The sequence below is a fragment of the Benincasa hispida genome, chromosome 9 (assembly GCF_027475165.1).
Source record: "Benincasa hispida cultivar pf3 chromosome 9, pf3_genome.v1.1, whole genome shotgun sequence".
Classification (NCBI taxonomy): domain Eukaryota; kingdom Viridiplantae; phylum Streptophyta; class Magnoliopsida; order Cucurbitales; family Cucurbitaceae; genus Benincasa; species Benincasa hispida.
In genome coordinates this window covers 59,425,117-59,452,624 of record NC_143486.1, presented here as the reverse complement: position 1 = coordinate 59,452,624, position 27,508 = coordinate 59,425,117, and the positions used below count along the sequence as shown (strand labels likewise).

Genomic DNA, 27,508 nt, shown 5'->3' with positions numbered 1-27,508 from the left:
TCCTCAAATTACAATATGGGAAAATCGACACAGTTTAGTTGTTAATGGACCTTCAATTAACAACAGTGTAGGTACCGAGCCTGGATATATTGAATGGTATTCCACTGTGAGCAGGCGGTACATAACTAAAGCAGAAGCATCGTATCACTTGTTGGTATGAGTTTATTATTTACTATGATTGTTTGAATTTATTTCTTCATTGCCACCAAAATAAATTTTAAAGTCATTAACTTGTTATTCAATTCCTTTTCAGGCGAGCTTCCAAATTTGCCAATATCTGTTCAAAGAGCCTTGCGTAGACTCACTCGATATATTGAGTGATGGTGACGTTCCAATGGAAGAACAAGGTGATCCAACAAGATATGAGGATGTTCCTATTCAACCTAATGTTCGGAATGAATATCCAATAATGCTACTCAATCAGTACATTTCCATGACGTCCTCTCCCTCAACATTTGATTTTTTTCCAAGAACCCACAGTACACTAAGCATGGAAGAAGGACAAACTTCACATGTCCATCTAAATATCCATGACCAGTATGTTACATATCGACAATGTAGTGAGGGTATACACTTTCCAGAGGAAAGTCAACCACCAAGTGTAAGAGGGCGTGGTGATCGTGGACACTATGCCACTCAACATAATCGATCTAGACATAATAGAGGATCTTCTTCTAGTCGTGAATAAAGAATATCGTACATATGATTGAATTTATTAATGAAATTCAATTACGAAAATGCACTTGCAGTCTCCAATACATCTAACCATGACTATTATTTACAATAGTCGAAAGTTAATATCTATTTTTTGCATAAGTTTCTAACAACTTTAAACAAAAAAAATAATAATTTGAAATTAAAAACTAATATTGAGTATATCAAATCAATCATAGAATTTCTTAATCTCAAAATAACATTAGTTTATACTGTTAAAAAACTAGTAATATTACTATCAAAATAAAAACGAGATTAGTGAGATAGTTGATTTTAGGTAAGAATGATTTACAGTTAAACAAATGAAATATTATTAACTGACATAAGTAATGAAAGAGTGGGTTTCGGGTTGTTAAAAGAATGAAAAAAAATAATAGCAAAAATATTGTTTTATTTTATTATTTTTTTTGGAAAATTTCACTAAGCGAGCATTTAGATATTACTAAGCAATCGGAGAGAATACAAAGCGATCATTTACTATCCACTATAGTTTTTATTAAGCGATCGTGTAGAGAATATTAAGCGATTGTTTAGCTATCCACTATAGTTTTTTATTAAACGATCGTTTAGATAATACTAAGCGATCGTTTAGATAGTACTAAGCGATCGTTTAGCTAACTATTACGCGATCGTTTAGATATCAACTACACGATCGTGTACTAATTTATAAAGCGATCATTTGGCTAATACTAAGCGATCACTTAGGTTTTGTTATGCGATTGTTTAGATAATACTAAGCGATCGTTTAGCTAACTGTTATGCGACGTTTAATTTTCGTTTAGATAAATTTATGCTAAATTTGTAGAACACAATTGGTGTTGTACATTTAATTAAGAAAATAAATAACTAAGCGATCGTTTAGATAAATTTGTGCTAAGATTACATATTGTATAGTACAATTGGTTTTGTACAGAATATAAATGGTGCTAAAATTACATATTGTATAGTGTAAATTTGTACAGAATAATTGGTGTTGTACAGAAAAATCGAAGCGATAGTGTATAAATTACTAAGCGATCGTGTATAAATTACTAAGCGATCGTGTATAAATTACTAAGCGATCGTGTACAAATTACTAAGCGATCGTGTACAAATTACTATGTGATCGTGTACAAGTTACTAAGCGATCATGTTTAAGATACTAAGTGATCGTGTATAAATTACTAAGCGATCGTGTATAATTTAATAAACGATCACATAGTAATTTACTAAACGATCGTGTTTAACAGACGCATTCTGACCAGTTTAATTTTTTTTTTAATGTGGCGTATGGGAGGAAAAAAATAATAAAATATTCTCGAATGCGTCTCTTCAAGGGACACGCTCGGATAGGGACAAAAAAACTCCTTTTTTCCCTAAATAAGTTGGAAAGCATCCCTTTTCCCCAATTAACTTCCAAAATAACCCCCAATCTAAATAACTCGTGAAAATGCCAACAAGAGAAATGTGGACAAAGTTTGAATGTAAATTAGGATATACCTCGAGAGCTCGTCTTGGCAAATGCTTCTAGATCGACAGAGGGTTTGGTAGTGTCCTTTCAATAATCACCTGGAAATTCTTTAGCCAAATATGAAGGTGTCTGAGTTGAAAATGGCACCAAATATTAGCTGTAATTGGTCTAGAAAGAACAACTACATTAAGCCAACCATTTCCTAAAGTTAAGCCTAGATAGAGTTTTCAGATGAATGACAATGTTGATATGTTATATAACTTAGCTAAAAATCACAAAAAAAAAAAAACAAAGAGAACCACCCATCATATCTCAAGAAAAGGAAGTTCCCTTTAAAAGTTAATAGTCTCAGAATCGCTCTCTATTATCTTAGAGACTCTTTCAACCGTCGTAGAGGAAGTCAACTTCCTGAACATGGATCAAAGCAAAGATGAGCATATGAACAGGAACGACTTCTCTTTTCGATTTTCAATGCTCCATTCGAATTGATACCCAAAGATTTTTTGTAATAAATGGTTTGAAAGAATGGTTTATTATAGGTTTGGGTGGCATGAATAAGATGAACATACGAATGAGACAAAACATAGATTTAGTGATTTGAGCTAGTAAGTGTATGGAATTATTGACCAAAGGCTTATCAATTGAGATGGTCTACCATCATACTAGCGAAGGACATTTAAAAAAATGGAAGAAACAATTAACTAAATGGATTAAGGACAGAGTAAAAGGTAAAATATATAGGCAAAATGATGCGATGAACGTGGAACGAACACGTGATCTTCAGATCTTTAGTCTAACACTCTCTCAACTGAGTTATCTCTGCAAGTGATTATCAAAACTATTTTTATGTTTTATTTTGACAATCATCATTTTAAAAATAAATTATTAAAAATTGCATTGAACATGGATGGAACACTAACATTTTTAAAATAAATAAAAATAAATGTGATGAACGTGGATCAAACACGTAACCTTCAAATCTTCAGTCTGACGCTCTCCCAAACAAATATTTTTTTGTAATGGTTTGAAATATCGGTTTATTAGATTTTGGTGGCATGAATAAGATCAACATACAAATAAGCTAGTAAGTGTATGGAATTATTGATCAAAGGCTCATCAATTGAGATGGTTTGCCGCCATACTAGCAACGGACTTTTAGAAAAATAGAAGAAACAATTAACTAAACGGATTAAGGATCGAGTCAAAGGTAAAATATATAGACAATATGATGTGATGAATGTGGATCAACACGTGACCTTCAGATGTTCAGTCTGACGCTCTCCCAACTGAGTTATCCCTACAAGTGATTGTCAAGACTATTTATATGTTTTATTATGACTATCATCATTTTAAAAATAAATTATTAAAAATTGCAGTGGATTGAATACTAACATTTTAAAAATAAAATCAAACTAAATGTGGTGAATGTGGATCAAACATGTGACCTTCAGATCTTTAGCCTGACGCTCTCCCAATTGAGCTATCCTCACGAGGAGTGGAATCGGTTCGGTTCGGTTTGGGGTCAAATTGAACCGAACCGATATTATTTATATATAGAACCGAACCGCACCGTTTGTACGATTTGAATCGAATAGAGCCTAATTGGTTCCATTCGGTTTGGTTCATCAATTTGTTTTGTGAAATGAGGGGCTGTCGAGGGAGATGGAGAATTAATGAGTGTAGACTGAGGGAAGACGAAGAGATGGAATAGGCTAAAGACGAAGAGATGGAATCGGAGATAAAGAGGACGAAGAGATAAAAATGAATAGATGGAATCGGCTACGGACTGAGGGAAGACGAAACCTCGATTTCGAACTCGAAGATGAAGACTGGGACTTGAACTCAAAGACGAAGACTATAAATGATTTGGAACTCGAAGACGAAGACTCAGACTCGAACTGAAGAGTGAAGAGCGGCTGCAAGCTGTGGCGGCCACAAACCCTAAAGAACAAAGAAAGAAACGAAAGTGGAACAATTGGAAGAAAAAAATGAGACGGAGACGAAAGGCCGGGCGAAAAAGAAAGGAAACACTCGTATGGAACCGAACCGTTTAAATTTGATATTGCTTATAAATCGATTGCAGTGAACACTAAATAAATGCAGTGAGTGAACGTGGATCGAACACGTGACCTTCAAAACTTTAGTCTGACGCTCTTCTAACTGAACTATCCCCACAAGTGTTTATTAAAACTATTTATTTGTTTTATATTGACTATCATCATTTTAAAAATAAATTATTAAAAATTGCAGTGGATTGATCACTAACATTTTAAAAATAAAACCAAAATAAATGCGGTGAATGTGTATCAAACACGTGACCTTTAGATCTTCAGTCTGACGCTCTCCCAATTGAGCTATCCCGCTAAGGGTGGAATCGGTTTAGAGGTCAAATCGAACCGAACCGATATTATTTATATATAGAACCAAACTGCACCATTTGTGCGGTTTGAATTGAATCGAATCGAATCGGTTCCAATCGGTTTGGTTCGTGGATCGGTTTCGTGAAATGAGGGGCTGAGGGAGATGGAGAACTGATGAGTGCAGACTGAGGTAAGACGAAGAGATGGAATCGAAGATAAAGAGGACGAACAGATGGAATCGGCTAAGGACTGAGGAAAGACGAAACCTCGATTTCGAACTCGAAGACTAAGACGAAGACTGGGACTCGAACTCAAAGATGAAGACTATAAATGATTTGGAACTCAAAGACTCAGACTCGAACTCAAACTCAAACTAAAGTTGAAATTAAGAGTGAAGAGTTGAAGACGAAGACGAAAAGCGGCTATGGGCTATGGCGTCTGGGCTGACGGACTCGAATTGAAAAGTGAAGAGTGGCTGTGGGCTGCAGCAGCTACAAACCTTAAAGAACAAAGAAAAAACGAAAGCGGAACAGTTGGAAAAAAGAAAGGAGACGGAGACGAAGGGCCGGGCGAACAAGAAAGGAAACACTAATTTTTTAAGTTTTTATTAATATTATATATATATATTTATATTTAAACGGTACAATTTGGTTTAGAAACCGGTTTTCAAACTTGGAACTAAACGGAAGTTTTAACATTCCAACGAATAGCATCGAACCAACTTTTTCGGTTTTGCTTATAAATCGGTTCGGTTCGATTCGGTTTAAGCGGTTTTTCTATCCACCCTTAATCTTTGTAAGTGGTTGTCAAAACTATTTATATGTTTTATTTTGACTATCATCATTTTAAAAATAAATTATTAAAAAATGCAGTAAACGGTGTCCGAACACATGACTTTCAGATACTCAGTTTGACGAGCTATCCCTGTAGTTTTGAACCTTTAGATCTTTAGTCTGATGTACTCCCAACTGAGCTATCCCCGCATATGATTGTCAAGACTATTTATATGTTTTATTTTGACTATCATTATTTTAAAAATAAATTATTAAAAATTGAAATGGGTTGAACATTAACATTTTTAAAATAAAATCAGCTTAAATGCTGTGAATGTGGATCAAACACATGACCTTCAGATCTTTTGTGTGACGCTCTTCCAATTGAGCTATCCCTGCTAGGGGTGAAATCGATTCAGTTCGATAAGGAAGTCAAATTGAACCGAACCGATATTATCTATATATAGAATCGAACCGCACCATTTGTGCGATTTGAATCGAGCCGAACCGAATCGGTTCCATTCGGTTTGGTTCGTGAATCGGTTTCGTGAAATGAGGGGTTGTAGAGGAGATGGAGAACTGATGAGTGCAGACTGAGGGAAAACGAAGAGATGGAATCGGCTGAAGAGGAAGAGATGGAATCGGAGAGATAAAGACGAACAGATGGAATCGGCTAAGGACTGACGAAAGTTGAAACCTCAATTTCAATCTCAAAGACAAAGACAAAGACGGGGACTCGAACTCAAAGACGAAGACTATAAATGATTTGGAACTCGAAGACGAAGACTCGGACTCGAACTCAAACTGAAGTTGAAATAAGAGTGAAAATTCGAAGACGAAGACAAAGAGCGGCTAGGGGCTGCAGTGGCTGCGGGCTGACAGACTCGAACTGAAGAGTGAAGAGCGGCTGTGGGCTGCGACGGCCACAAACCCTAAAGAACAAAGAAAGAAACGAAAGCGGAACAGCTGGAAGAAAGAAATGAGACGGAGATAAAGGGCCGGGCGAAGAATAAAGGAAACGCTCGTTTTTTAACTTTTTATTAATATTATATATATATATATATTTATATTTAAACGGTTCGGTTCGGTTTAGAAACTGGTTTTCAAAATTGGAACCGAATCGAACCGAACCGTTTAAATTCAGTTTTAACATTCCAACAAAACACATCGAACCGATTTTTTTGGTTTTGCTTATAAATTGGTTCGGTTCGCTTCAGTTTTGCAAATCGGTTCGGTTTAAGCAGTTTTGTTGTCCACGCCTAATCTCTGCAAGTGGTTGTCAAAACTATTTATATGTAGTTTTGCAAATCAATTTGGTTTAAGCAATTTTGTTGTCCACCCCTAATTGCTAAATAAATTTTTAAAAATTGCAGTGAACATGGATTGAATACTAACATTTTAAAAATAAAATCAAAATAAATGCGGTGAACGTGGATCAAACACGTGACCTTCAGATCTTCAGTCTGACGCTTTCCCAACTGAGCTATCCCCGCAAGTGTTTATCAAAACTATTTATTTGTTTTATTTTGACTATCATCATTTTAAAAATAAATTATTAAAAATTGCAGTGAACATGGACAGAATACTAACATTTTAAAAATAAAATCAAAATAAATGCGGTAAACGTGGATCGAACACGTGACCTTCAGATCTTCAATTTGTCAAAATTGTTTATCTGTTTTATTTTGACTATCATCATTTTGAAAATAAATTATTAAAAATTGCAGTGGATTGAACATTAACATTTTAAAAATAAAACCAAATTGAATGCAACGAATGTTGAATGTGGATCGAACACATGACCTTCAGATCTTCTGTCTAACGCTTTTCCAATTGAGCTATCCCCACTAGGGGTGAAATCGATCCAGTTCGATTTGGAGGTCAAATCGAACCAAATCGATATTATTTATATATAGAATCGAATCGCACCATTTGTGCGATTTGAATCGAGCCGAACCGAATCGGTTCCATTCGGTTTGGTTCGTGAATCGGTTTTGTAAAATGAGAGGCTGTCGAGGGAGAACTGATGAGTGCAGACTGAGGGAAGACGAAGAGATGGAATCAGCTAAAGACGAAGAGATGGAATCGGAGATAAAAAGGACGAAGAGATAAAGATGAATAGATGGAATCGGCTAAGGACTGAGGTAAGATGAAACCTCGATTTCGATCTCGAAGACGAAGACTCGAACTAAAGCTGAAATGAAGAGTGAAGAGTCGAAGTCGAAGACAAAGAGCGGCTGCGGCGACCACAAACCCTAAAGAACAAAGAAAGAAACGAAAGCGGAACAACTGGAAGAAAGAAACGAGACGAAGAGGAAGGGCCGGGCGAAGAATAAAGGAAACGCTCATTTTTTAACTTAGGAAACGCTCATTTTTTAACTTTTTATTAATATTATATATATATATATATATATATATATATATAACGGTTCGGTTCGGTTTAGAAACTGGTTTTCAAACTTGGAACAGAACAGAACCGATTTTTTCGATTTTTCTTATAAATTGGTTCGGTTCGCTTCAGTTTTGCAAATCGGTTTGGTTTAAACAGTTTTGCTGTCCACCCCTAATCTCTGCAAGTGGTTGTCAAATAAATGCGATGAACGTGGATCGAACACGTGACCTTCAGATCTTCAGTCTGACGCTCTCCCAACTGAGCTATCCCCACAAGTGTTTATCAAAACTATTTATTTGTATTATTTTGACTATCATCATTTTAAAAATAAATTATTAAAAATTGCAGTGAACATGGATTGAACACTAACATTTTAAAAATAAAATCAAAATAAATGCATATGGATCAAACACGTGACCTTTAGATCTTTAGTCTGATGTTCTCCCAACTGAGCTATCCCTATAAGTAATTGTCAAGACTATTTATATGTTTTATTTTGACTATCATTATTTTAAAAATAAATTATTAAAAATTGTAGTGGATTGAACATTAACATTTTAAAAATAAAACCAAATTAAATGCGGTGAATGTTGAATGTGGATCGAACACATGACCTTCAGATCTTCTGTCTGACGCTTTTCCAATTGAGCTATCCCCACTAGGGGTGAAATCGATTCGGTTTGATTTGGAGGTCAAATCAAACCAAATCGATATTATTTATATATAGAATCGAACCGCACCATTTGTGCGATTTGAATCGAGCCGAACCGAATCGGTTCCATTCGGTTTGGTTCGTGAATCGATTTCGTGAAATGAGGGGCTGTCAAGGGAGATGGAGAACTGATGAGTGCAGACTGAGGGAAGACGAAGAGATAAAGACGAACAAATGGAATCGGCTAAGGACTGAGGGAAGACGAAACCTCAATTTCAATCTCGAAGATGAAGTCGAATACTGGGACTCGAACTCAAAGACGAAGACTATAAATGATTTGGAACTCGAAGACTCGAACTCAAACTGAAGCTGAAATGAAGAGTGAAGAGTCGAAGACGAAGACAAAGAGCGGCTACGGGTTGACGGACTCGAACCGAAGAGTGAAGAGCGGCTGCGGGCTGTGGCGGCCACAAACCCTAAAGAACAAAGAAAGAAACGAAAGCAGAACAGTTGGAAGAAAGAAACGAGACGGAGACAAAGGGCCGGGCGAAGAATAAAGGAAACGCTCGTTTTTTAACTTTTTATTAATATTATATATATATATTTATATTTAAACGGTTCAGTTCGGTTTAGAAACCGGTTTTCAAACTTGGAACCGAACCAACCGTTTAAATTCGGTTTTAACATTCCAACAAACCGCATCGAACCGATTTTTCGGTTTTGCTTATAAATTTGTTCGGTTCGCTTCAGTTTTGCAAATCGGTTCGGTTTAAGCGGTTTTGCTATCCACCAAGTGGTTGTCAAAACTATTTATATGTTTTACACTAACATTTTAAAAATAAAATCAAAATAAATGCGATAAACGTGGATCGAACACGTGACCTTCAGATCTTCAGTCTGACGCTCTCCCAACTGAGCTATCCCCGCAAGTGTTTATCAAAACTATTTATTTGTATTATTTTGACTATCATCATTTTAAAAATAAATTATTAAAAATTGCAGTGAACATGGATTGAACACTAACATTTTAAAAATAAAATCAAAATAAATGCATATGGATCAAACACGTGACCTTTAGATCTTTAGTTTGATGTTTTCCCAACTGAGCTATCCCTATAAGTAATTGTCAAGACTATTTATATGTTTTATTTTGACTATCATTATTTTAAAAATAAATTATTAAAAATTGCATAGGATTGAACATTAACATTTTAAAAATAAAACCAAATTAAATGCGGTGAATGTTGAATGTGTATCGAACACATGACCTTCAGATCTTCTGTCTGACGCTTTTCCAATTGAGTTATCCCCACTAGGGGTGAAATCGATTCAGTTCGATTTAGAGGACAAATCAAACCAAATCGATATTATTTATATATAGAATCGAACCGCACCATTTGTGCGATTTGAATCGAGCCGAACCGAATCGGTTCCATTCGGTTTGGTTCGTGAATCGGTTTCGTGAAATGAGGGGCTGTCAAGGGAGATGGAGAACTGATGAGTGTAGACTGAGGGAAGACGAAGAGATGGAATCGGCGATAAAAAGGACGAAGAGATAAAGACGAACAAATGGAATCGGCTAAGGACTGAGGGAAGACGAAACCTCAATTTCAATCTCGAAGACGAAGTCGAATACTGGGACTCGAACTCAAAGACGAAGACTATAAATGATTTGGAACTCGAAGACTCGAACTCAAACTGAAGCTGAAATGAAGAGTGAAGAGTCGAAGACGAAGACAAAGAGCGGCTACGGGCTGCGGTGGCTACGGGTTGACGGACTCGAACCGAAGAGTGAAGAGCGGCTGCGGGCTGTGGCGGCCACAAACCCTAAAGAACAAAGAAAGAAACAAAGCAGAACAGTTGGAAGAAAGAAACGAGACGGAGACGAAGGGTCGGGCGAAGAATAAAGGAAACGCTCGTTTTTTTAACTTTTTATTAATATTATATATATATATTTATATTTAAACGGTTCAATTCGGTTTAGAAACCGGTTTTCAAACTTGGAACCGAACCAAACCGTTTAAATTCGGTTTTAACATTCCAACAAACCGCATCGAACCGATTTTTCGGTTTTGCTTATAAATTTGTTTGGTTCGCTTCAGTTTTGCAAATCGGTTCGGTTTAAGCGGTTTTGCTATCCACCCCTAATCTCTGCAAGTGGTTGTCAAAACTATTTATATGTTTTATTTTGACTATCATCATTTTAAAAATAAATTATTAAAAATTGTAGTGAACATGGATTGAACACTAACATTTTAAAAATAAAATAAAAGTAAATGTGATCTTCAATTTGTCAAAACTATTTATATGTTTTATTTTGACTCTCATCATTTTAAAAATAAATTTTTAAAAATTGCAATGAATATGGATTGAACAGATCTTCAGTCTGACGCTCTCCCAACTAAGCTATCGCCGCAAGTGTTTATCAAAACTATTTATTTGTTTTATTTTGACTATCATCATTTTAAAAATAAATTATTAAAAATTACCGTGAATATGGATTGACCTTTAGATCTACGGTCTGACGCTCTCCCAAGCTATCCCCGCAATTGGTGATAGATATCTAGAATTAATTTATTTATCATAAAGCAAATTGCAAAATCCACCCCATTGATAATTGCAATTATATTCTTGAACTTTTAATGATAAAAAATGAGCTCTCAAACTTGAAGAAGGAGGCCAATGACCCTATTAATTATTATTATTATTATTTTTTAGTACAACAACAAGATGAGGATATCAAGATTAAACTATTATCATTGAGCCAAGCTTACTTTTGGCTTTAACTATATTAATTGTTTTATTTATCTCGCTATCCTATTTTTTCTTTTTTTTTTTTTCTTGGGGACAGTCGGACAGATGAAGCAATCATTATTCGATACAACTTTCATCTCCAATATGGGTAGATAATAAGCTTCTGCTTTCGTTTTCTTCCCTTTGTTTCATTTTTTAAAAGGAAATTGACGAATTAAAAGCATACATACATAGTTGATGGTAAAAATATACATAATTACCAAAGATATTATTTGTTACACCGTTTGAGTATATATATCTATATTACATTGAACAATAAAATTAACTTCCAACTAAATTAACTTAAAGATGCTTTCAGTAAAAGAAAATTATAATTAAAATAAGGGTCGTTTTTAAATATAGAACTATCAGAGTCTATTAGCATATCTATCATTGATAGTTCTAAAATTTTGCTATATCTTGTAAATATTTTCAAGAGTTTTACTATTTGAAATAATTTTCTTTAAAATAATGCTCTAAGAACTGGAACGGTTAAATACTTAGCTAGGCTCAGTAATGTGACAAAAAGAAAAAAAGAAAAAAGAAAAAAGAAAAAGGGTCAGTCCAGAAAATGATAGAATAAAAGCTGCCCTCAAATTAGATCATACACACTCTGCTTACCGGCTAACACCTACAAAACATCCATCTTTTCTGGTCAATAGACAGAAGTATCCACGATTTAACACGCCATGAATTTCACAATCTCGGATTTGGATTTGTACAGTGGATGAGTTGACAGGACAGGATGTTCTCCAACTCAAGTCGAGGCTGAGGTCGCTTTGTGCCGTAGCGAGCAGTGAATCTATGAGGTTACATTCATAGAAAAGGTAGCTACCTTACCTTCTCAATGCACCATAATTTCTTGTCACCTGAAAATTGAAAGGTAGATCCAGGGTAACTGTATGAGGAGGGTCTCTCAGTCTCACTCTCTCTAATAACTATAGCTATGGTAATTTTGTGATAATTTTATTTTTTTTAAGAACTTATAGGATATTAAATAACTGATGCAAGTGGTTTATCAAAGTTTGAAACAAAGACAATGGTAAATGTAATACATTGTAGATATCCCAAAAATGAGAAACCATACAAGACACGTTCGAACCACTTGCAAGCAAAGGATATGAAGCATTACTCTTTTGCACACAACTGAAATGCAAGTCGAGAATGAATATTTAACAATTTGTTAAAATACTATTTTGGTCCCGTACTTTGAAGTTTGTTGAATTTTAGTTCTTATACTTTCAATAAAACTTAAATTTAGTCCCCAGTATAGATTTACTGTTGATTTAAAAAAAAAAAAAAAAAACTCTCTTGTTATGTATTAGCACTTTTATTAAAAAATTTGAAAACATATTCATATATTGTACTTACTTGCATGAAAATTATTATTATTATTTAATCAATTTCGATAAAATTAACTTTAAGGGACTAAAGTTAAGATTTATAAAAATTACATGGACGAAAATTAGACAACAAGAAGTACAAAGACTAAATCTGAACAAACTTTAAAGTATGAGGACCAAAATAGTATTTTAACCTTAACTATTTCGAAAATGGATGAAAATACTAACCCGAGGCTGCGACTTATTTAATAGCTTTCTAGCGTTTTCTTCATCTTCGCTGTCACCATCGCCGTCATCTCTACCCATGTACGTTCTCTGAACTGAAGAGGTGTTTGATTTCCTTCCCCGTTTAGACTGAGTGGTTCCTCTTCCTCTGCCCCTTGGAGCAGCGCGCTTTCTTCCTTTGCTGAGAGGACTTTCATCATTTTCCTAATAGAAAACGAACATGGTTCAACAGATAGATCAAATAAGCATGGTAGTCGATATAATTTGGGGAAAATTTTTGCAGGCAAAATCAGCTAAAAATTTAAATACGAAAAGTTCAGTGGTTCTGCAGCTGAATCAAACCCAAGCTAATTGATAAAGGTACCCTACCGAACTGTCGTTAATTTCTTCAACTTCATTTTCCCTTGGTTCTCCGCTAGAAGCAGAATTCATAGCATCTGTGTTGACTATGCTTCGAACAGCAGCAGTTGCAGATCTGCATTGTTTAGTTACAACATTACGTAATATGATTTAAGTATGACACGAAGGACACTCTTTATATTTAATCAGCATATGGACAAACAGCAGCATCCTTTTAACTGCAAGGTTATCTATTCTTCTGTAGTGTAAGAGAACCTTTATTCTTAAGTGTCTGTATAATATTGGAACTGTAGATAGGGATTATTGGATTCTGATACTATTTCTGGTCTCTTCTGACTAGTAGCATTCACGTTTACAGACTCTCAAGACTAAAACGTACAGAAAGTAAAGACATAGTGCAAGTGGAAGTCCAAATGGAAGAACGCTTTTTTTGCAGAAGAGAATAATGTGGCTGCATATGTATCAATTGCAACCTGCAACTAACATCTTAGTTGCCGAATAGCATTCTGTTTTTCATCATGGTTGGGGAGAGTACAACTGCGGGAGACACAAGCAAAACCTCACAAGTGATTATTAATTTTTCCTTTTGTTTCAAATTTCTGACTCGGCAGGCTTTTGTAGAAAAAAAATACTGTGTCTAACAGCCAATCGTAGTTTTAGGAATTTCTACAGGCATTCTTTACTAAACAATATTTACTTTAAATTGTATCAAGAAAAACCTCTGTGATTGGCGAAATCCAAGAGCTGCATCAAGAGTTGTCTGCTTCAGGCTACTACTGGATCCCCTCCCTCTACCCCTTCCTCTTCCTCGTGTGGAAGTTTTAATTGAAGTGTCATCAGCTGCCTTAGATGGTACTTTCCGACCTCTAGTGGATTTTGACCCAGATGCTTTTACTGTATCCTCATCATCACTGAAAGAAACAGCAGACCCAACTGCCGTGGAACTTCTACTACCGAAATCCTGATATTGCACATAATAATCAACAAAATTAAAATAGATAAGAGAAATGGCAGAACTTATGAGATGTAAGAGTAGAATAAAGTCTAACTACTTTTGATGACTGAATAGATGATGTGAATGCTGTATCATTCTTAGAACGGTTGTTCCTCTCCTTGACTCGGTCCTGTAGAAAATATATCCCTTTATCAGTAACACACAAACATACCATCCTTTCAGTTTTGTTTAGTTTAAAAAATTTAAAAGTGGATCATACAAACAATAGATCTAAATGAGTATCCCCTCATTAATATGATTACCATCCCCGACAATCTGCAATTGTTCCATTTATAATTGCTTCCATCTAATTTCTAATTATTTATCTTTCTGTGTGTGTGTGTGAGAGAGAGAGAGAGAGAGAGGGGGGGCGGGGGGGTACTTTCCTCCAAGCATTCCCCAACTTTAAGAATTAAATCTTCTTCTTCAAACTTCAAAGAATCTGCGTCTTGAGCAATTTTACTCTATGACAAGAGAAATTTAAGAACTATTAGCATTGAATATATGAAGGAAAATCGAAATCTATGCAGTAGAATTTACTCAAGAAAGGATTTTCAATCCTTTTGCAAGTTATTATCATAAACAAAAACTTTCAAACTTGACATATATTGAATATATTAAAGCAAGAGGATTCATACTTGGTAGTGAGTAGCAACAATGGAGGATAAATAGAACTACTTACTCGTGTTTCTTCTAGATTGTATTGAACGCAGGAATAAAATGCCATTTTGTCATCTTTATTTACAAAATTGTGCAGTGCAACATCCAAATCATTGACAGGAAGGATCTCCATTTTCTGAATGATCGAATAGGCCAAAGCCACAACAAAAGAGATTAAAATACTGATAGATAATCTCTTAAGAAACATAATATCATTTGCAAGTGCATCATCTTTATCATTTTGAATGCCCAACTTTTAAATTCTAGGGAAAAAGAAACAAAAAAAATCATAGTAATAAAACTAGAAACAACAAAAACTTCATTCATAGGATAAAATAACCCAATAATATTGTCAATGACGCATCTTGTGACCCTATTTATGGTCTAATTCATGTGAAAAGTTACTCTCGGTAAATTATGATTACTAGTAATTATGAGATATATTACACAGTAACCCAGATAGAAGCAGTTCCATAAAGTTGATATAATTGATGTAATGGTAAAGAGAGGAATGAAAAATGATTGTTTGTACCAGATTATTTTCTGCAACTAAAGCCTCTATGTTTTGTTGATTCAGTTCTTCTGGACGAAGCCTTTCTGAATCATCAATTTTCACTATGGAAAAGAAAGGAAGGAAGGAAAGAAGTTAAAGAATACATAAAACTATGAAGCAACAAGTAGTTGGGACTTCGGTTACGTCAATTCTATATAATAAAGAAATAAAAAACAGTTAATCACTTAGCAATTGAGATATGACACTAAGAAATCTCCAATACCAACAAACACTACCCTCCCCCGACCTCCCACCCAATCCCAAAGGTCAAAAGGCTAGCAATTAATTACCTTCATTGCGACCTTTCCTTGAAGCTTTTGAGAATATAAGGATGTCTTGAGGATTTGCTACCTGGAAATAAATATGTTCAATTACTCTGCACAATATAGAAAAATGAATACAGCTTCCTGATCCAGGATTCCCGTAAACCAAACTACCTTCCCAACATATTTCTGACCAAATCTTTGGGGATTTATTGTCATAAACCCAGAGTAATCCACCTGCCAAATGTAAAAGAGTTCATGATCCATACAAAACAGGATTTCGTTATTCTGAATAAACAGTCGACATTGAATCAACCAGATTTTGGGAGAACCAAAGAGAGAAAACTGATAAAAATACAGAAAAGTGATCAAGATGTTGAGTTATGTTCTAAATGGCGCAAAAAGATGCAGTTAACCTTTTGACTTAAGCTAGGGAAATGCAAGAACGATATGACATCAAAAGAAATTTCAAGAGCTGCAGCATAGAATACAAGGTTACCTTTATGCGGACTAATGGAAGCTTGAGCTCTGATCTGTTTACAACCCTTTTGCTGGATTTCTCAATCAAATTTTGAACCTGATGAACATTGTGAACTATGTAATTCACACACCCTGGTTACAGCACTATAACATAAACTTACTAGCACCAACAAACCAAAATGGGAAAAGGATGAAAATATTTCAAAACTATTTGGACAAATTTTATGTACCACTTTGTCCAAGTGTTCAATAATTGAGTTCTGATCATTAGAGTCGATGTCAGGCTCATCCTTCAATACAATCTGCATCAGAAAATTGATTAATCAATCATTAGGTTAGCATCGATGAATATCGAATAAAAACCACATCTAACAATTACCTCTGTGTACTCAAATGGCCTTACAGTTGTCAAAGGTATCTTGGTTGGTCGATATTGATTACCCTAAGTACATGATGATCCATGATTAAGAAAACGAAGGTCTAAATATATTGCAGCGTCCATGCATACATGAAAAAACATTTTGACAGACAACCTTAATTTCCAACAAAAGGACATGTTTTGGCTTTGATTCACCATCAATCAGTGATGTTGCGACTGAGGAACCTGGTTGTGTGATGTGGAAACCCATCCCAGGAACTTCCTGGAAAGAAATAGTAGGCATTCAATTTTATGAACCACCCGGATGATTGTCCAATTGTGTATCTTCTTTTGGAGAGAGAGAGAGAGAAAGAGCGTGATGCTACCAAAGGGTCAACCAAACATTCGTGTTCATGTCCCCAAACAATGAAGTCCAGGAAGCGAGGTAAAAAATGCTCATTTATTGCATTCTTAGGATTTGACTTTACTCTGCAGGCCAAAATAATTTTCCATCCGATTAATTAGATCTCCACTAAACTAGCAGCGCATTAAGGATAGTCCATCACATATGAAATCTATAGAAGATATTGTTAAATTCAGAAAACTAAACTTCCTCAAATGTAGCATTAGGCATAAACTATGTAACCTGTTTTGATGAAGTACCAGAATGTTGAACCAGTCTGTCACTTGGCAGCCTTCCTGGGCTTCAGGCCGCATCCACTGAACAGCATGTGGTGTCTGGGAGGTGAAATAAATGTGAGCATCATAAATACCCAGGAAGTCAAAGGCGGATTTCAACAAAAAAATACCTGGAACATCCTGTTCAGCCTTTCATCTCTAATATTTCCAAGACCATACAGAGCCACGGATGTTGAACCCTGAAAACTTATAGCACAATCAGATTATTAAGTATACTGCCTTGATTTCATTGAAACTACCCACCAACAAACCTTTTTGATAAGAATGGGGCAGAGGGTGATCTGACCAACACCAGAACCACCAAGAACCATTTTCCCGAAGTAGTTCACAAGATTGCATGCAGAGAGAATATCAACAGCAGAAAGGTTGTCCTATCCACCAAGAACAGATGGATGAAATGAAGATAGGTAAACCACGAACAAAAGAATCGCCAAAAGAGCACACAGAAGAACTATGAAAATAGGAAAGTTTGCCTCTTTTTATATATAAGGATTTTTCCTTCTCCGTAGTTTTCTTCCTTTGTGTTGTTCCTCTCTTTCCCTCTTGATACCATTTGTGTATTACCTTATTTGGCTATTTTCCTCTCTTTAAATTTAGGGTTGTATATTTTGTAAAGACATGAACTAGAAAAATCTTTGTCCAGCAAAACTAAGAGCTAAGTAGAGTAGATTACTTGTTAGACCCTGTTAACCAAAACCAGGTAAAGACAACACGTGCTGGTGTGGTTGAAGTGTTGTCCGTGCAGAATTATCATAATTAAAGACATCTGTCTACTATATTCATACCACTCCAGCAGGATCATCATGGTTCCCATGAATACTGAAAACTGGCAAGCCAACATTAAAATGAGGATCTTCGTAGTTGACGTGACCAAATCTGTTCAAGAGAAGAATGTAATCAGAAAAACAAGGAAAACATATGGAAACTTACATCTCGACTATATGAAACCAGTGCTGAAGATTCAAAGCAAGATAGAAATACAAAATTAGAGTCACAGTGAGAGGAAATGAGAATTAAGGAAAGCAACTCCAAGTGCAAAATTCTAAGGTTGATATGAAAAGCATGACCTGGGGATATTTTGAGTCATTGGGAAAAACTGTTGAAATAGAAGAGCATGAAGAATAAGAGGGTAAAATTTTGCATGAAGAAGCATTTTGAATGCCACCATAAGAAATTACGTGTTTGGAAAATTGATGGTTTGGTCGCTAACAACTTGGAATTGCACTGGTTTATCATTAAGGCAATGACGACGCAGGATCTCAATTGCCTTCACTAATGTTGATCGTGATGGCTTGTTCTCATGGAAAAGGTCACCGCCAAGAAGTAAGAAATCCACCTGAATGGGAATAATTGCCAGTTAGGAGTAGCATTTGACAAGTCTAAAGAATCAATAAATCCAGCATATGATTTGAAGTAACAATAAACGAGATGTTATTTCGGTGACCTCTCTTTTAATTAGAGCTGAAAGATTAAAACCATAAAATAAACAAAGAGAACTCAAGAATTAATATTGCAATAGTTTCCATGGACTTGATTGGAGGGAACAATTATAAATGCAGTTACTTTCTGCTTCTACCCAGAAAATAGAAGCAAATTATTTGAATTAATTCCTCAGTGCATACCTCAAAAGGTTCTTTTACTAAGGACAATCGGGGTAAACAATGAGACCAAAATAAATATACAGGCAGAGTGAACAAGCATCTAAGGGAAAATGATACACTGGAATAATAATCCACCTGCTTTTGTTCTGCAATTGAGCATATCTCTTCAAAAGCCTTGAATGAATCATGTCGCCGTATTTCATCCTTCTCCAAATAGCCCAGATGGCAATCTGTTGCGACAAGTATTCGAAGTGTATTTTTCATCTCGTCCCTGATAATTTATCATTCTTGATTCATGTATAATTATGAAAGTTTTTGGAAATAGTACAATAAAAAAAAAAAATTGTCTGCTTGCATTGATGCTTCATAATTATAGATGTTCTAAGCATGCTCATAAAATTCTCTTGATAAACATACAAATCTGAGTAGGAAGTTGAAAGTTCATGTCTAAGTTCCAACCAAAGTCAAGAAGCCTTCCAAAGCATTAAATAACAAGTGGAGAGGAAGATTGACTGGTCTTTCCATTGAACTTAAGTCTATGAAGGCCAATATTGATCGAATAACAAATGAGTGCTCTCTGCATTGAATTTCAAAAAATACATGTTTACAAAGTGCACAAAACCGGAAGCTAGTAACAGCACCACGTCAACAATGTTCTCCTCTCCCCTAGAAGCATATACAGAAGTACGTCTAGTTCTCTCAATCCAAACTTTCCAAAATGATTCCAAACTCTGCAGTGAACTACAAAATTCTTGGCCTAACGCACAAATTTGATTTTTAGAAGCACTCCAACATTTTGAAACGAGAAGAGAAAAATTCCTCAAAATAAGCATAAAAGATGACCGATTACCGAGATAAATCCCCCATCCAAATAAGCTTTGAACTTCCTTGAACCTACATTATAACAAAACATTTGAACGGTGTTAGCCTGAATCCTACATATCAAGTTACAAGAATCTGATCATAAGCACTTCCAGCTTTCTGATAAAAAAGTTAACCGTCCATTTCTTCAATATCTCCCATCATTCCCAAAACAAAGTAATGAACTACCACAAAGTTAAAATCAATACTATGAACAATATAAAATATATTCGACTAAAATTTCCAATTTCATAAGCCTAGTTACAGCTCATATATCATCTTAAACCCTAAACAAGGTTTTAAGCGCAGACATTCGAAGTTGATACAGAAAAGGGCAAGCACTTTACACAAGCTGCGAATAAGCTAATCAACAGAGAATGAATCCGTAAGTGTGAGATGGAGAAAATGAAGATAAAACCGAGTCTCCACAAGGGGTTTGTGATTAATTTCGTGTAATAAACAGAGAATTCTTATTGAACCCGCATTTTCACTGAAGCAAAAACAGCAAAATGGAATACAGAATCAAGCGAAACAAAGTTTTTGTACCTATGGTTATGGCGATTAGGCGAGCTACAGAGCTAACAGAGAGACTTCAGACCTGGAAATGCAGACGAATAAGGTCAAGGCGCTGAAGCGTGGCGGGGAATATTTGAAGCAACCGCCGGAGTTTGGGGAGGGTTTTGAATTGTAATAAGATGTTGGACTTATTAGCAATATTTTAATAATTTCATTCCATTTTGAAATTTGTCTAGTTCATTTGAACCTTTAAAATTTTGATGGCCACACATTATTTTTTATTTTTAAACATCCGATTTTCAGACAATTTATTTCTAGGCATTTTCAAAACCATCAACATTCACTTTTATATTTAATAGATATCTAACAGATTTGAAATTTTTAAAAATTAATAGATTTATTTCAGAGGAAAATACATTTTTTTGTCTCATTAGATGATATCATATTAAATTTGTCTTCCTCTATTAACTTAAACTTTTGAATCAATTGGTGATTTAAGAAGATTTTTTTGTTTAATTTCTATTTGGTTGATAGGTTTCAAAATGTTACCATTTTACTATTTAAATTTTGAGTCTAATTTTACTTTAGTCTCTATGTTTCAAATGTTATAATTTTACTCTTGAAATGTTAGTTTTGTTTCAATTTGATCTAATTTCAAGATTTACATTTTTGATGTCGATCTTATTTTAGTAATTTATTATGGTCTATCGCAGATAGACAATAAAAAATTGTTATATTTGTAAATATTTGATTATTTTTTTATAATTATGATAATCATAAAATGAATGGTACAATCTAAATATCAATAGATAATAAAATGATATATCAATTTCTAAAAAGATACCATACGTTTAAAATTTATACCATGTGCTTCACACATAATAATAAACTAGTATATTGTTGAAACAATATTTAGCTATTTTGTATTTCTAATTGGAGAAGGACAGTTAAAAAAACATGGCTACTTCTATTACTACTTCTATTACTTTGATTATAATAAACTGAAAAATCATTTTAATACTCCTATACTTTGAGATTGTATTTAATATAATTGAATCCCGTGCATAAGCGTATGATCGCTCAATTTAATTTCTAAGTATTAAAATACAAAAAATCAATTAAACAATAGAGAACTTTTCTATGTAATCTTGAGGGAGAATTCTAGAGAGAGTGATTTTCTTTTCTATTTTTCACATAAAAAAAGAGAGATCCAATTGCCGAGACTATGCAAATAATTTAAGTGAGGGGAATTACCACAGTTGCAGGGGAGTTATTCTTATTTATTTAAGTTTAAATTAAATTAAATCAAATAATGTATTTATAACCTTTAGGTTAATATAAATCCCATTCACATTAATTTTTTTTTTTTTAATAATCTTAATGTGAATCCAATTCATATTAATTTAATATTTGAAATCTCATTCAAATAGTAATATTCTCATGTTATATAGTTTAAATTTGAATCTCATTCAAAATTCACTATATATTATAATGTATCTATATACATTATACTAATTGTATCATATACAATTAACATAAATTCTCTTAATTTATTTGAACATTTCAAATTCTTTCAAAATTACTTATCATTGTTTTACCTTGAAGGACTGTGAGGTTTGATGCGAAAGTGGGATCGGTTCCAATTTCAAATTTCATGGCGAATTAAAATTACAGAGAATTAGATTATGCATTCTAAAAAAATTTACAGCCCGCTTGAAAGATAAATAGAAGGGAGAGATTAGGATTTGTATTTGCACTTACCCTTGAAGACGAGATCTTCACGAAGTCCTCTCGTATTGGCCACGAAATCTTAAAAAACGAACACCAAAAAACTACAGCAAAAACAACCCAATTTGGACACCACCAAGAGGTAATCTTTTGTATTCTCCTTAGGGTAGGGTGAGAATAACATGAGTTGTGGGCTCTGTTAGTTTTGGGAGAGGGAGGAATAATTTTATGAGAGGAGAATTTTATGGAGAAAATATGTTGGGAGAGATTTTTCTTCACACACAAACCTTCTGTGATCTTCTGTGAAGAAGATGAAGAAAAGACGTAAAAAAACAAAAACTCCCCACTAACACGATTGATGATCAACAAAAATAGGGGGAGGGAATTATAACTCCCTCCTAAATTAAATTTAACACCATTTAATTAAATAAAAATTATATATATATATGTATATATATATGATAACCAACTTATCATATAGTATATATTAAACTATATGTTATATTAAAATATAATACATAATCTATAGTTTTTATATTGTATCAAATACAATATAACTTATAGTTTGAATTCTCTCAATCATTTATGATATTTAATATAAATCAAATTTATATTAAATTTAATTATATAAATCTAATCCATATAATTAGTATTTAAATCGTATTCAAATATTTATTTTCTCTCATAAAAAACTTTATATAATGTATTAAATACCTTATATTCATTATATCACATATAATTAATTTAAATTAATTATATAATATATAATTAATGACCTCGATTAATTTGAACCATTTAAATTAATCTAAAATTAATTCTAAATAATCCCAATTGAGCTATAGAGTGTACCTTATGAACCTGTAGATTGGAGTTCCAATGGTACTTGAATAATTAATTAAAATCCTTTAATTAAATTACTCAACATCCATTAACTGTCGGTCGCTCCACTAAAGACCGACAGCTACACTCTTCGCACTACATATATATTTCAATGTCCATTGGATATAACCAGCCAACAATGCAATGACCCTTCACAAATTGGTCGTAAGTATAGGTGGGCCAAAATTACCGTTTTGCTCCTGTAGTTACATTTAACTTCTTAATTACCATTGATCCCTCTAATGAACAATAAGTCAAAGTCCAACTATGACCAAACCCCTCTTGGGCCAAGCGAGGGTGTGGCGCCTTATCATTTCAGCCCCATAATCAGTCATTAAGGAAGAAATTTATCTACTTACCCCGACATTAGGGAAAGAGTGAATTCCATCTTGTGTAGCTATGTTCCCAACTCTCCAATCAGACAAATCCCAAATAAACTAAGATCCGAGGTTATTTATGTAAATTTAAACAAGTATGTAGAGACATATAAGTGGATTTTGTTTAAATAATAACCTAAATAATTTGTAGTAGATCGATAAGGTTAGGTACCTTATCCTTGTGACACTACGGATACAACTTGCTTTGTAGGTGTTACAAATGTTGTAAAGTACTACAAATGATCTGATCCTGATCATTCATGTGGAGACATGTGAGCAAGTGTATCATATACAAAGAGTTTGTATAAGACCGAACCATGAAATGTTTAGTCTCTTTATATAACATCGTTGATAATAGAAACTTACATTTCACTAGGATAACCATAGGTGATATGACCTGAATCCTGAGTGAGTTGTGAACTCCTGCTCATGAAAGCGATCATTTGATTTGTATAGGTGAGAGTGGCCAGATTGCCAACCCAACAAGCCTACCATTTTGCAGATTTGTCTGATTGGGGACCTGGAAACTCAGCTACACAAGACGTAATTCACTTCTTCCCCGATGCAGAGGTAAGTAGATAAATTGCTCTCTTAAGGGCTGATTCTAGGTCTTGAACATAGTGGCCACACTCTGTCTTGTCCAGAGAGGACTCAGTCACAGAAGAACTATGACTTATTGTTTATTAGAGGAATCAGTGGTACTTAAGGAGTTAGATGTAACTATAGGGGCACAATGGTAGTTTGGCCTAGTTGTACTTACGAGCAATTTGTGAAAGGGTCATCGCATTGTTGATTGGTTATATCCAATGGACACAGAAATATATCTGTAGTGCGAAGAATGCAACTGTTGGTCTTTAGTGGAGTGCCCGACAGTTAACGGATGGCGGATAATGTAACTAAAGAGTTTAATTAATTATTTACGTACTGTTGGAGCTTCAAGCTACAAGTCCATAAAGTCCCCTTAGTAGCTTAAAAGGATTATGTTGAGAATAAATTTTTGGGTTAGTTTGAATTGTTCAAATTAATAGGAGGAAATTTAATTATATATGATATAATTAATTCAATTATATATGATATAATTGATATAATGTATTTGATATATTAATTGGAGGAATATTTGAATGAGATTCAAATAGTTCATTTGATTTACTTTAAATGTCACAAAATAGAGAAAAGGGACTATAGTTTATATTGTATGTGATGCAATATTAAAACTATAGATTATAAATATAATATGATAAGTTGCTTATCATATTTATTTATATTATTTATTATTTTGAATAATAATCCATTTTTCTCAAAAACTACCTTAGTGGGTGGTTATGGAACTTTTATGGCAATTGGAATAAAATGAAAAAGTTTTTCATTTTACTGCTAAGACTAATATCCCAAAAGGAGAACCACAAGATCGCAAAACAGAGACTATATGATAGTCTACACAACAAATATAGAGCATATACGATAGGTTTTCTTTGTCTATGCGATAGCCTATGCGATAGGAAGTTTTGCTATGCGATAGCCTAAACGATCGAGAAGTTTGCTATGCGATAGTGCTTCTTCTTTGATCGTCTTCTTCCTCCAAACTCACAAATATCCTCTTAACCAAAATAGTCAGAGCCCACCACTCCTAGGTTCTCACCCCGAGCATATTGAGAAATCTGAGTGGTAATGTCCCTGTTGGTTTGAAGATCGAGTTGTTGTTTGCTTCTTGTTCGAGAGAAGTGTTCGTGACTTGTTCGAAGCGTTCGTGAACAAGTTGGATCGAGGGATTACTTGAAGAACAATTCTTCAAAGGTATAATCTCTCAACCTTTGTTTTATTTCAGAAGCATGATGTAATTTAGTTTTTGATGCATAATCTGTTCTGTATGATTGTAAATGTATGCGTTCAATCACAATGGAATTTGGACGATCTGCTTCCGCTCAAGAAACTCCTTAATGTTGAGTTTTCCTTCAATTGGTATTAGAGCCAGGTTATATTCTGATTTCCATATTCCATTTGTTGTATTGAATTTTGTTCATAGTTTGGTGGATTTTAAGTTTCTGCAATGTGTTTAAGTGTAAAATGTTTGTAGATGTTGTTCATGGATGTTTCGAGATAGTTGTCTCTATTTAATGCTTCCGTTTTTACTTTTACAAAAGTTAATTTGTAAAGGCCCCTGCGTTTTTGGGCATAAACACTTGCAATCAAGTATGTATTCATTTTGAGTTTTTGAGTCGTTCGTGAAGAAGCTTCAGGCGTAAAGAGTTGCAGTTCGCTTCGATGGAGAAGACGAAACGATGGTCGCATCGTGTAGCTCAAGCTAGACGATCGTTTAGATTTGGCTATGCGTTCGTGTAGACCTGTTCTATTCGATCGTGTAGCATTTTCTAAACAATCGCGTAGCATTGTAAAGAGTTTACTCGATCGTGTTGCGTTGGCTACATGATCGCGTAGACGCTCGGGGGTAAACGATTGCACGGTATTTTGATACTCGATGCAAGGCATGCGCGCTAAACAATCATGTAGGCTATCATGCTCATCGCATAGTCATTAGCTATACGATCGCATAGTATACGATACTTGGCATTTGCTACTCGGTCGTGTAGGCTATCATACTCATTGCATAGTCATTAGCTACACGATCGCATGGTATACGATACTCGGTGCTTGCTACTCAATCTTGTAGACTATCATGTTCATCACATAGTCATTCGCTACACAATCATGAAAGGATTTGCTATACGATCAAGTGACAAGGCTTCAAGGCGGGCGATTCAAGACCCGTTTCATTTGTTCGAACCAGTTGACTCCAACTTTTGTAATAGTTTAGCATTTTTTTTGGTTTTGAGACAAATTATCCCAGTTCAACAACTTTAATTAAATATGCATGTGATATATGTTTATTATATGCCATAATGTATGTCATATAGTTTTAAACCTACCATAGATTATGCATTTTTTTTTCATGCATCATTTTATATTATAAGTGTTATAATATATTAGTATGCATGATTTAAATTACATAAAGCATGCTCATGCATCATATAATATAAGAGTTATAATATATGCATACATGCATTGTAGCATATCCATGCATCATTTATATTATAAGTGTTATAATATAAGGTGGAATATATTTATGGTATGTATGCTATAACATAGTTCATTACTTAGTTATATAAAAGTTATATATTAGTAATGAATAAACATTGTATGAAGCATGAGACTGCCTTAGGTTAATTTATAATTGTTATAAATAACTCATGTATGTCTTGCTTGCAATGCCGGTTTTAATTTGTTTCATTTACTTTATAAGTGTTATAAATAAATGAAATTAGAAATTAAAATCAATAACCAAGAGTTGCATGCAAACTTAGGTAAAATCGTTTTTTAAAATAGTTTTAAAATATGATTGAGATTAGAAATTAGATTAATATTTTAAATTGGTTTAATAGGATTAAATTGATTTCAATAAAAGATTAAATTTGTAACAAATCCATCTATAAGAGACCTTTTGTCTAAGACGGGTCTGGCTAGGCTGGGGTATTTAAGCTAACGGAAACGGAACACCCCTACCTGGGAACCTACCTGGAAAGGTGAATTAAATAGATTTGCTAAAAGCATGCAACTGTTGATTAATATTTGTTAAAGTGTTTAATGAATGCTAATCAAAATTGTTTAACTTTCCAAAGTAAATGTTACTTTTGGGCAAACTTAAACAATCACTTAGTAAAAATAATTAGCCATTTTTTTCCTAAGTAATTTTAAGCCCTAGGTTGTTAAAATACTCAGTGAGAGGAAAAGATATATATGATATGTCATTTTCACTCACGTTTCTCCCTTAATATTCACATCGTGAGATTCATGCTTGTCCCCGTGGCACCCTGGGAGCATCCCCCTTCAGATGGTGTTTGCATGGGTTAATATCAAGGTGAATGGAGAGACTATTTATAGTAAATGGGAGAAGGATGTGTGTCAACATGTCTTGCGGTCTCTTTCATTGGTTTGCACTGTGAAACCTTTTTCCACAGCTTCGAGGTGCCCTGGGAGCGTCCCCCTTCGGATGGTTTGTACAGTTGGTCAATATCAAGGTGAACTCCTGGTGTAATGATTAGTTGAGAGTGTCTCAATTTAATGAAAGGAGAAATTGACTACCTTTCGATGGCTTTTTCCCCAAATCTCTGAAGCGTTACTGCAAAACTAGATGTTATATGGGGTTCATTTAGATTTTGATAAACCTGATTGGATTTTTTTTAAAGGAGTTATGCTAAAATCTAACGTAGATCAGTATGTTTGTTTTTAGCAAAATGTCAAACATTGATTTTTCATTAGTTGCCTTTTCTACTTTGACCAGTTTTAACTACATGACGTGGACAAAATCTATTGAAACATTTTTCGTGGTAAACGACCTTGAGATTGTCATGTTTGAGGAGTGTTCTCAAGTACCAAACCCTGATGCACCGAAATGTTCGTAATGCATATAAGGTGTGGATGA

At 34.3% G+C, this 27,508-nt stretch overlaps 1 protein-coding gene and 1 non-coding gene across 2 annotated transcripts; both read right to left on the bottom strand.

The window, feature by feature from the left end:
* Positions 1–9,195: 9,195 nt before the first annotated feature.
* On the bottom strand, positions 9,196–9,268 carry TRNAF-GAA (transfer RNA phenylalanine (anticodon GAA)). The gene has a single exon. It is a non-coding gene; the product is annotated as a tRNA-Phe (tRNA).
* Positions 9,269–11,579: 2,311 nt separating this feature from the next.
* MRE11 (DNA repair and meiosis protein (Mre11)) lies at positions 11,580–20,231 on the bottom strand. The gene is made up of 23 exons (XM_090318323.1): positions 20,078–20,231; positions 19,521–19,564; positions 18,806–18,941; positions 18,248–18,405; positions 17,855–17,945; positions 17,321–17,440; positions 17,180–17,248; positions 17,017–17,108; positions 16,757–16,859; positions 16,546–16,653; positions 16,392–16,454; positions 16,243–16,314; positions 16,032–16,109; positions 15,707–15,769; positions 15,560–15,620; positions 15,249–15,331; positions 14,739–14,852; positions 14,445–14,520; positions 14,115–14,188; positions 13,782–14,023; positions 13,072–13,177; positions 12,706–12,906; positions 11,580–12,003 (listed from the first exon to the last, which is right to left on the bottom strand). Exons 2-23 carry the CDS (start codon positions 19,535–19,537, stop codon positions 11,971–11,973), a joined length of 2,160 nt encoding a protein of 719 aa, XP_090174449.1. The 5' UTR covers positions 19,538–19,564; positions 20,078–20,231; the 3' UTR covers positions 11,580–11,970.
* Between the last annotated feature and the right edge of the window lie 7,277 nt (positions 20,232–27,508).

Excerpts from the sequence above, each read along its gene's own strand:
- MRE11 (XM_090318323.1), bottom strand. Across the intron at positions 16,654-16,756 it reads AATGTTTGGTTGACCCTTTG|GAAGTTCCTGGGATGGGTTT; the intron begins GTAGCATCACGC and ends ATTTCTTTCCAG. Across the intron at positions 12,907-13,071 it reads AAGAAATTAACGACAGTTCG|GAAAATGATGAAAGTCCTCT; the intron begins GTAGGGTACCTT and ends GTTTTCTATTAG.